This window comes from Drosophila pseudoobscura, chromosome 3, assembly GCF_009870125.1.
Source record: "Drosophila pseudoobscura strain MV-25-SWS-2005 chromosome 3, UCI_Dpse_MV25, whole genome shotgun sequence".
Taxonomy (NCBI): Eukaryota; Metazoa; Arthropoda; class Insecta; order Diptera; family Drosophilidae; genus Drosophila; species Drosophila pseudoobscura.
The window spans coordinates 14,454,037-14,464,776 of record NC_046680.1 but is presented as its reverse complement, the minus strand read 5'-3'; the positions used below and the strand labels follow the sequence as shown (position 1 = coordinate 14,464,776).

The 10,740-nt window shown below is 50.6% G+C and overlaps 1 protein-coding gene and 3 non-coding genes across 4 annotated transcripts in view; 3 read left to right on the top strand and 1 right to left on the bottom strand.

Annotated features, from left to right (window-relative positions):
• The first annotated feature begins 35 nt into the window (after window positions 1–35).
• TRNAF-GAA (transfer RNA phenylalanine (anticodon GAA)) lies at window positions 36–108 on the top strand. The gene has a single exon. It is a non-coding gene; the product is annotated as a tRNA-Phe (tRNA).
• A 119-nt stretch (window positions 109–227) lies between these two features.
• TRNAF-GAA (transfer RNA phenylalanine (anticodon GAA)) lies at window positions 228–300 on the top strand. The gene has a single exon. It is a non-coding gene; the product is annotated as a tRNA-Phe (tRNA).
• Window positions 301–553: 253 nt separating this feature from the next.
• TRNAF-GAA (transfer RNA phenylalanine (anticodon GAA)) lies at window positions 554–626 on the top strand. Its single transcript has one exon. It is a non-coding gene; the product is annotated as a tRNA-Phe (tRNA).
• A 63-nt stretch (window positions 627–689) lies between these two features.
• Window positions 690–10,740, bottom strand: part of LOC4804676 (mucin-5AC) — a 33,662-nt gene continuing 23,611 nt past the window's right edge. Inside the window, exons 3-9 of the mRNA XM_015184623.2 lie at window positions 10,366–10,607; window positions 7,360–7,626; window positions 2,367–5,543; window positions 1,984–2,299; window positions 1,793–1,923; window positions 1,572–1,739; window positions 690–1,507 (exon numbers count right to left, since the gene is read on the bottom strand). Coding sequence (XP_015040109.2) covers window positions 1,184–1,507; window positions 1,572–1,739; window positions 1,793–1,923; window positions 1,984–2,299; window positions 2,367–5,543; window positions 7,360–7,626; window positions 10,366–10,607 — 4,625 coding nt within the window. The 3' untranslated portion in view covers window positions 690–1,183. The remainder of the gene's footprint in view (window positions 1,508–1,571; window positions 1,740–1,792; window positions 1,924–1,983; window positions 2,300–2,366; window positions 5,544–7,359; window positions 7,627–10,365; window positions 10,608–10,740) is intronic.

Below are 10,740 nucleotides of genomic sequence, written 5' to 3'. Positions count from 1 at the left end.
GACAAAAGCCAACTTTAGTCGCACATTGAGCAGATGCCGAAATAGCTCAGTTGGGAGAGCGTTAGACTGAAGATCTAAAGGTCCCCGGTTCAATCCCGGGTTTCGGCAATGAAATCTTTTTTCTGTATTTTGTGTTCATTAATGCATATTTATATTTATAAGTATTTTTGAAACCCTTGCAGAATTGGCCAATGAGAAATTGGTCATTTGGCAAAGCTCTAGCATATGCCGAAATAGCTCAGTTGGGAGAGCGTTAGACTGAAGATCTAAAGGTCCCCGGTTCAATCCCGGGTTTCGGCAAATACTTATTTTTTTTCTTTTAAGAAAAAATAAATTTAATTCTTTTCTTTTACTATTTTCCATATTTGTATTAAGTTTTGGCAAATTAAATGCTAGCAAAACATATATTTCTCAGTCAAACAAAAACCATTTTGGTAGTATTTTTTTGACCCAGGGGAAATTAAGCTTGTTCTAAAGCAGTGCTGCAAAACTGCTTAAACTAGAAACCAATCTGCTTATTTTCACAAGAACATTGGTCTTTCCATGAACATCCGCCGAAATAGCTCAGTTGGGAGAGCGTTAGACTGAAGATCTAAAGGTCCCCGGTTCAATCCCGGGTTTCGGCAATTCTATTTTTTATTTGTTTTTCTGCCAATTGTATTTTCCGCCATTGTCTAGGGCTCATTGAATACTCTTTAAGATTTATTTAATTGTCTAAATTTAGACATTATTAGTAGCAAGCCGCCGTAGTATATTAAATAATACAATCTATAGAAAATATATTTAGTTTATGTACTAGATACATACATCTACTATTCAGTTACGAGCTAGGATTAACTAAGAGTGCATGACTATTTATTTTCCGGGGATACGACCCCAAGTTCTATTCTGTATCATCTAAAATAGCTTTGAAGCAGTACATCGCATCCAGATATAGCAGCTCCATTTAGAATACCGTACCTCTGGCTGTGGGTACAGAAAAGCGGGACGACTTTTGAGCCAAGCCAGCAGACTGTACTGCAGTACTGTACGATAAATACGAGTATGTAGTAGCAGCATTATATGTAAGTACTATGATACTTTAGGCTATTAAGTTACAACACAACACAACACAAAATCGTTCGCAAGTTACTAAAGCTAGTGCGTGGATGGGCAGTGTAGTGTAGTGTAGTCGGTGGCTTAACTAGAAATCGGGATCGTAGTCGCGCGAATAGCGCGTCCGACTCGCATGATTGTTATAGCTGTACATCTGGTGGGCATCGGCAAAGGCATCCGGATATTGGTGGCCATATGCCTGCTGATGCTGTTGCGGATGCTGCTGGTGCTGTTGCTGCTGATGGGCGGGATACTGGTGGCCATGATGCGGCCGCTTCAGGGAGTCACCCTTCTGCGAGTACGTCGGCTGCTGGTCATAGAAATAGTCGGCATTGCTGTGCGGATGACGGGTGGAGCGCCAGCTGTCGTAAATGTTGGAGCTATTACTGCCATGCATCGAATTGGTAAAGCGCTGCAAAGGAACAATTGAAAGTATAAGAATGGGTGGTAGAAATAGAGCACGGCACTCGACTTACTTTCGGCTTTATTGGCTGCTTGGTATCGTTCCAGGGATCATCAATGTTGTAGAAGTCATCCACGCCGTAGTTGTCCGCACCACCCATGTGGTTGACCTTCAGTTCGTTCAGCATGTCATTGGTCAAGGGAATGGGCGTCTTCTTGGCCCTCTTCTGACGATTGAGCAGCTGAAAATGGGCATGGGTTTAGTGGAGCCCAGAACAATCAACGTGCGACTTACCACTGTGACGCCAAAGATGATGACAAAGACCAGGGAACCAACTCCAATCACAATCACGACTATGGCCCATTGGGGAATGAGCAGATCCTCCTCTGCAAACTCCACATTTGTGTTCAAGTTCTTGGCTATGACTGCAGGGAAACGGAAAGGATTGGCTTGCGTTCAGAGAGCTGCGATGTCCAACTACTCACCACTAAAATCGGTGGCCACCGGATCAATGATGTATTTGCCCATCTGATAGCTGGCCGTGACTAGTTGCTCCTCCTGCGGCCCGGACACGCTGTCCGTCTCATTCTCCTCGGCATCTTTGTCGGGCAGCGCAGGTGCCACAGGTTTGGTTAGCGCATCGTGGAACAGCTGCCGGATCTCCTGTGTGTCCACGTCCTCCGTTATGTTGGCCAGCTCCACGTAGTAGTCGACCAGCACACTGCCCTTGCTGAAGCTATCGATGCGCACCTTCTTGTACCACTTGTTCAGCTGATCGGCGCTGGAGTACACTTCATTTAGCTGAAAGGAGAGGAACGAGCAGTGAGCATTCAACAGATGAAGGCAAAGAACGGAGGGCGACGCCTACCTGCGCCTCCAGCTCGTGGGCCAGATTCTTCCACTCGAGCGTGTTGTGATCCAGGAGCTCGGGTTTCCAGGCCACGCCGTCGATGATCTTGATGGTGGCCGCCAGATCACAGTCGGCCGTGCAGTGTCCCGGCTTTGTCGGCCGCGGCGTTGTCGTTGTCGTGGTGCTCGTTGTCGATGTGCTGGTGCTGGTGGTGCTGCTGCTCGCGCTGGGCGTCAGCAGATCCTCAAAGTTGATTGTCTGGGCATTTAGCTTCTCGATGGACAGCGGGGTGGTGGGCGGTGTGGGCCAGCCGGTGAACTCCGTGGTGGCTCGCGTGGGTGGACCCTTTTTGATGACCACCGGCGGGGTTCCGTCCGATGAGGGTGTGACTGCATCAGCCTGGCCATCATTTCCGGGGTGCGGCGTGGTCAGGCGATGGGATCCGAGACGCTTATGAAAGCCTTTTGGGAAGACTACCTTTAGGCCGCTTCCTTCGCTTGCTGGCGCTTCAGTGGTGCTTGACGCCACCGGCTTGGGCTTATTTGTAGTAGTGGAGGTGGAGGCTGGATGTACCTTCGGTGACTTGAATCCCGGGGGCAGCAGAGAGGCCAGCAGATCCTCGTCGCTCGAAGTGTCCGCCTTGGCGGTCTCGTTCAGCTTGAATCCAGGCGGTAGGAGAGCGCTCAGATCCTCTATTTTGATGGGTTTCACACCTTCGGGCAGCTTGGGGACGGCGTCGGCCTTCTCCTTGGCGGGCGCTTTGTAGCCAGGAGGCAAGAACTTGCTCAGATCATCGAAAGGCACGGCCACGGGATGGGATCGAGGCGTGGTCGTCGCAACGGTGGTGCTGTTCAGCTTGAAGCCGGGTGGCAGGAACTTGGAGATGTCGTCCACAGTCGTGAAGGCGGGTCGAGGGGTGCCGCTTACTTTATAGTCCTTGGGCAGGAGGGCGGCCAGGCTGTCCTCGAACTTGACGCCACTGAAGAGACTCTCCAGACTGGAGCTGCTGCTGCCCTCGTCCGGACTGGTCGTCGTCGTTGTCGTGCTGGTGGTTTTAGCTGTTGTCCTGGGTGGCTTGTAGCCCTTGGGCAGCAGACCCGCCAACGCCACATCCTGTACTGTGACCTGACCGTTCTTGAAGGACCGACTGATGGTGCTGTTGCGTCCTGGCTTCCTAGGTGGCTCCACGGCGGGCGCTTCTGTCGTGGAGGTGGTGGTTGTGATCTTCCGGTTCTTGTAGCTCGACTTCGGCTTGAATCCGACGGGCAGGAGGCCGGCCAGCTCATCCATTTCGCTCTCGTCAAAGTGCTGGACCTTGACCCGACTGCTGCCACTGCTCGTGGTGCTCGGAGCCGGCGTGGTCTTTGGCTGGAACTTCCTGATGTGCGGCGCAAATCGACCTGATCCGGATCCGGATCCCAGCGTGGTGCTCGTGGCCGGTGTGGAGGAATCCATTTGGCTGATAATCGGATACTTCCCGGACAGCAGGCCACTGGACAGCTCCGACTGGACGCGGTCCAGTTTATCGATGATGCTCTCTGTGGAGGCGGCCAGTGGCGGGGCTGTGGATGTGGACGAGCTGGAAGTGCTAGGCTCCTCGCTGCTCTCGGGCTGCTTCTGTGGGGGCTGCTGCTGCTGCTGCTTGGAGTGCACCTTGCGCTCCAGCTCGGAGAGCGTCTGCTTGGTCTCCTCCTGCTCGATGGCCGGGAAGGGCAGAAAGCGGGCTCCGTTGATGCTCCGGCTTGGCTGTATCGATGCCACTACGACATAGTTCTCGGTGGCATTGGCAGTGTCCCCGCTCGCGGGCAGGTTTTCCTTTTGAAGATCTGGATCTGTGACCTCCTCCCCTGTCTGGACCTCTTCTGGCTTGCCCTCATCCGTGGGTATACTCGGCGTTACCGGGGCCGGAAGCACTGTTGAGCCATTGACCACGCTCTTGGTGGTCACCACGGAGATGACCTCGCGCTCTTCCTCGTGCTCGCTGCTGGTCGTTGGCCTAGAGCTGGAGCTGGAGTGCTGCGTTTCTGTCTCACTGGTGGAATCCTCGGGTTCTGCCTCGCCAGTTTCCTCATCCTCGTACTCGTACTCCTCGCCCTCGCCGAGACCCTCTTCGTCATCGTAATCGGATGACTCGGATTCTTCCTCCTGCTTGGATGACGTCTCCTTGGCCTTATCATTGGGGGTGGGAGAATAAGGATCCTCCTGCTTAGGAGTGGCTGCTTCTGCCTGACTCGGAATGACAGGATCCTGCTCCTGCTTGGGAATGCTCTCTGGCACTGGCAGTTCCGTGGTGCCCTCCACCAAAATCTCTTCGGTGGATTCACTCTCCAGGGGCATTGGTGTGGTAGCCTTCTCCTTTTCCTTTTCCTCATCCTCTGCGTACTCATAGTCATTGCTGGCGGGCAGGGTGGTGGTGCCCTCACCGGAGCTTGTGGTCTCCGATGAATCGGTCTGGGACTCTTCGGTGCTGCTGGTGCTGGACGGGTCCGCATCCTCCTCATTTTGGGTTACCGTCTCGGGGATGGCAGCTTCGTTCTGGGCGACTATCACTGGGGTTACCTCTCCCTCCTCCTGCAGCGGCAGCTTCTCCAAACTGGACGACTCCGAGTGATCTTCTGGCCGTTCCCCAGACTCCTGCTCGTACTGCTCTCCGCTGTCTACCTCTTCTTCCAGCTCCTGCTCCTGCTGGGCCTCATCCTCATCCTCTTCCTCCTGCTCTGCGCTCTCAGTGGTGCTGGTCGTGCGGGCCGTGGGGCGTGTCAGCTTCAGCCTGCTGGCGCTGTTGTAGTTGAAGGGGCGCTTGCTGGTCGCGGCCAGCGGCTCGTTGACCTCTCGACTGATGAACACAGGCCGCCGGGGATTGGGCGACTTGCGTCCGAAGCTGGGCCGATCCGCGGGTGTGTTCTGCGTGGTTGTGGTCGTAGACGTCGCCTTGGAGCGGTTGCTGCCAAAGCGATTGTACCGCTTGCTGCTCACCTCCGCACTGCCGTCCGTCGTGGATGTGGTTGGGGCTGTGGAGCTGCCGGGCTGGTAGCGATTGCGTGGCCTGTACGGACTTGGCGCTGGGGTGGCCGGAGCCTCGGAAACGGACGAGACTGTTGCCTGAGACTGGGTGCGCGTGCGTGTGGGCGAGAACCCACCGCCGTTGCCAAAGGGACGACTGACTGCATTGCTGGACGTCGGACGCTTGTCGTTCTGTAAAGAGAGAGATGGAGAAGCAGAGATGAGCGGAGGTTAGCTACGGATTGCAGATTCGCGGAGGTAACTCCAGTGCATTGTTACGGATTACGGAGCAGCCCACACCAGGCCAGACCGTTCACAGCCTCGACTCTTGCGGTTGTCGTCATGGGAAACTGTTACAGTTTCGACATGGACACGAAACATCACAATCTCTGCGCAGCACTGCGGTTCGTCTGTCAATTGTTTTGCGTGCGAACTCTTCTCAGGTGCAGCCCCCTGCCCCCTGCCGCTTGCCGCTTGCCACTGCCCCTAGCCCTCATCCGAGCCATTCAACTGATTCTCCAAAATTTGTCTAAAGTGTTTTGTGCAAATTTGCCCCTCCATCCCCTGGAGCTGTCCATAATTTATGCGCTCGTATTTATTTAATTTTTATGTGAAGGCAACCTCCACCTCCAACTGTCTGCAGCTCTGGGGTTCCGACTGGGGACTTTTCCGACGGTTTCCTCTCCGCAGGTTGCCCAATATACTATTGCCTCGCAGATGATTGAATCCAAAACTGGGTTCCCCGGATGGAGAATGGCCCGATGTGGGTCCCATGAAGAATGAGAATGCAGAGGATGAACAGTATGTTCACATTCACAGATTAATCATGATTGAGTCTTCAGCCAATTCATTTCCACTAATGACAGATCGGGCGCCCACTGGCAGTGCCATTATTGTCTCTTAATCGTGAGCTGATTTGATATTTGAGCCAGCATTAATCACGGCAACACTTTCGCTCGAATGGCCCCAAACAAATTGCGGCAATTAAGCTGAGAAATTTATGTGGGGGCAAAGAAAAGACACGAAGAGAAAGAGAGCGGCGGAACAATGATGGGGGCAGGCAGAGATCTTTTCCCCCGCTTCGACATTTCAATTACAAAATGTTTGAAGATTTTTAAAGTAAATGAAAAAATTACGAAATGAGATGGGATGGAAAGACAGCTCTATAGATTACCCTTAAAGACTGAATTGTATGAATACTAGTAATGGAGAAAGGCTGGGCTTTATCTGAAGAATGAAAGGACTTGTTTCGTTCTATATCCTACAGATCCTGTACTTGCGGCTGTGACAGCAGCTCAGCCTCTGTTTGCAGAGATCACATGCACTCTTGAAAGCTACGAAACTGGTTATCTCTGGTCCACAACAGGTGGACGGATGTGGTATAAGTAGTCGTATACTGCAATAGTACGGGTATACCCTCTAAAAAGTGTAAATATTTATTGAGTAAACAGAAACATCTTGAAAACATATAAACAAACAAAACAAAACTGCCGAAGAGCCCCCTTAACAAACATTTCTGTGGTTTGCTTTTGCCAAAAACATTAGTGGGGGATCGTGGAATGTAATGTTATTCGGGTAGGTGAAAGGTAAAATATATTTTTGCTATAATTCGATTGAACTTTTTTGTGGTTTTTAGCCGTATACAATATTGTTGAAATCTAGGCAAAAAGAGACCCGACCCGTGCCGAAACGAACTGGTTCTGAAGTCTCTTTTTTTCGGCCTGCCCCAAAACATTTAGCGGTTGGAAGTCACGTAAGAGCAGAAATGGCTTCCAGCCATTCCAACTACAGCTCCGACACCGAGCCGAGCCGAAGCCTGATATTGGCCAAAATCAGAGCAGAGCCAATTGTTTTGTTAGCTCTTATGCAATGCCAAAAACGAAATTGTTTCTGTTTTCTGTTTCTGTTTGGGTTTCTGTGTTTCTTGTTATTCCAATTGAAATTGCTTTTACTTTCCCGATGCGATCCACTTCTCTATTCGCTTTCCCTTCTCCTCCGGTCTCCTTACCTCACTGAAGTGGGCCAGAAACTGCGTCTGCTGGTGGGGCACATTGATGCGCTGCGTCTGGGGCTGGAAGCCGCCGCTCAGGCTGTTCCCTGAGCCGCCGCTGCCGTTGCGTATCGCCTTGGAGCGTGTGAAGCCGTTGGTCAGTCCCGTGGACGACGACGCGGACGTTGCACCAACGCCGCCTGCCACTGCTGCCGCCCCGGCGGGCACTCCGAAGGGGCGTGGCGAGATATCGTAATAGTCCGACTGGCGATTCGCTGGCGATTTCTGTGGAAAAACATTGTGTTGGGTTAATGCTGAGGCAAAGCTGGTCAGTAAATTAGTTAGTTGGCATTTTGTGTGGGGTTTATCGAATGATACAAATAGTTGATAAAAACTGCAAGGAGAATGAGTTCCTCTCTCTCCCTCCTTGCTCGAGAGAGCTTTCATTTCTTTATTTAGAGGAACCCCCCCGCAATCTTTAAATTAATTCGAATAACTGGATACTGAGGACTTCTTTTTTGTAGGTATTCTTCCCTCTTTTATCTGATTTGCAGTCTTGTCTGGAATTTACAATGACCCATTCATTTATGAATCAGCATCGTTTTTAGAAAGATTCAAATGTGTGTCTAACATTTAAACCGATCTATAATCAATGTACTCTTACAAAATTGATCCGAAGAGTAACGTAAGCTGACACAGGTTGGACTTTGATAGAGGTGAGGTCTTAGATTGATACTCTCGGGGAGTACCCCCCAGTCGCAGTGTCCGCTAAAGTGACAGAACTACCATAAGCTCGACCTAAGCTGCGACTCTGCAGCACCTCAGGTTGACAAAGTTGGTAATCTTGGCTTGACCATGTCTGGCACTCGAATGATCGGACTGTGGAGGGCTCGCTCCCCTGCTCAACGTGCTGCAGACAATGCCGAAGCGCTTTGGACAGATTTTGGAAATGAAATCGACGTCGAAAGCAGCAAACAATGAAAATCGATTGGAAATATCTGATTGAAGTGTATCAAGGTCGTTCCGATATTCAACGACTCACTAATTATCCAGTCCCAGTCGCATACCATGCCAGTCTCGCCCCAAAGTACTTGCTGCTCTCGTTGTTATCCATTATTACTTATTAGTATTGTTTGGATGTGGATTTGGTTTTTTTGAAAGTCTGAAAGCCCCAGCTCCGAGCTGAAGTTGGGGCTGCATTCTCTGGGAGAGGTTTCTGAAGCTGAAGTTGTGCTCTGTTAAGCAAATTGCATACAAAACGCGAGTTTTGTTGCTAAAAGGCGCATTTCAATGCATTTATTTTTCCGCTTCTTGGCGGAGCCGTTTACGCATCAGAGCTCTCCGCCTCCACCGATGGCTGGCAGCAATTTGTGGGCCAAAGATTTTCTCCCCAGCCCAGAGGCAGAGATAGAGACAGCGACTGGGGAAATGCGGCATCGTTGGACCTACTCTGATTAACAGACAGTCCCAGCGCCATCCGACACCTTCTCGCCTGTGAGGAGGGGAGTGTGGGATCCGTTCGCTACTCTGCAAATGATCTCGGATCAAAAATTTCACTCTTCCATTGTCAACAGTTGGTCTGCTGGAGCTGCATTAGCCGTGTGGTGTCTATGGTGTGTGCTTTGTGGTAGATGGTTAATGTCTAATGGTTAATGGTAAAGAAGAAAGCGATCGCAAGTCGTCAGTCGTTGGACGACAGGGGAAATTAAAAGCACACAAATTTTCTAAGACATTTGTCAATATGGATAGCATAATGAAACTATGAAAGCTCCGCTCACGTACGAGTGGTAAGATGGGTATGTGGAAAGCATATGGCCGACAAAGAAGACGAGGGGTTTGGGTTTATTGCACTGGACTTTCCCCTTGGACCAACAGTGAGGCGGGGGCCAATCAGCCATTCAGTCATTCGAATGAATCAGAGTTTTCCATTATGCGCTGATGATAATCGAAACAAATGAAGTGCCATCTAAGCAAGGATCTATCCAGGAGCACTATGCATCTGCTGCAACTTCTTCGGCCTGTCTTCATTCATCAACTATCAGCTATCTCGGTGCCAGAGGCCTACAATCAAGAGGCTGCATCTGACCGAGGGCCAAGTTAATTGAGTTTTTGTCTGGGCCACGCCAAGCAGCAAGCCATAAAGAAGGCAGTTCCATTAGGCAAATCCGTGGAGCTCCAGTTTGTCCGCAGCACAGACCTCTTGCTGTGCACTGCCTGCCGCCCTCCCTCCTGCATTCTGCCACTCTGGGCCCTCACGGAGTGCATTTCAATTTAGGGCCAAAACTGGAAGCAGACGGCAATGTGCGTGCTCATCGGCATTTGAAGAAGCTGGTAATAAACAATATGAATTTACACTTTTTTCAATTAAGAAACAAGCTGCACGCTCCCCCCCTGCCTTCCTCCATCGCCACTCCACCTCCACTCCACCACTCTGCAGTGCATTCGAGGCTTTGAATATTCAACAATAGTCGGGAATTACTTGCTGATTCGTTGATATGCAGAAGCCGATTCGCTTTGTTTGTCTTTGGTCAAGTGAAAGTACGCATACGAACGCCTGGGGGTGCGATGGCCACCGCCATTTCTCTCACGCAACTATTTTATGTCCGCAGTTTGATTTGAGTGTTTATTTGGATGCCCCTGGGCTGCGTTTCGACTACGGAAATTGCAAGAGGAAAGTCGCGTGCCATCGATATCCCATATCCCATATCCTGCCTGCAACCGTTTCCCATCTCCAGTTGCATTCTCGTCTGGATTGCAAAAGAAATCCATCCAATAACTAAATCATATTTCACACGTATGTGGCATGTGAAAGGAAACCAAACCTTTGATTTTCGGACTCGAATTCGGTTTGATTTGATTTCGTTTTTGGCTTGGCGTTGGTATTGGCGTGCCTGGAGCCGACGAGAAGCCAACATAATTGGTACCACCCTCTCCCCACTTACGGGCACAACACCACATAAGGAAATGCATAGTAAACTACGAACAAAATTGAATTTGAATTGGAATTTTGAAGCAAAAACTTACCGAAAACTGTGGGGTGCCGCCAAATGGCGATCCGAAAGGCGAACTGCCAGCAGCGGCCGGCACCTGTTTGGCGCCATTCTCATTGGCTATGAACAGGAGCTGCTCCTGGTAGGAGCCCGGAGCTGGGGAGAATCCTCCGGAGCTGCCGCGGAAGTTACCCAGCGACTGCTGCTGCTGTCGGGGAAAGGCACCAGAAGATGGCACAAATCGGTTTTGTGATGGGAAATAATAGCTGGAAGTATCTGCAAAGACGAAGGTCATATTGGAGTTAATTGTTTTTAGGGCCAGGCCAAAGTGTCAGCAATCAATTAATTAATTAAATGTTCAAGCACACGCACAAGTCCACTCCTCCTGACACCTTTCAGCGCCTTTGGC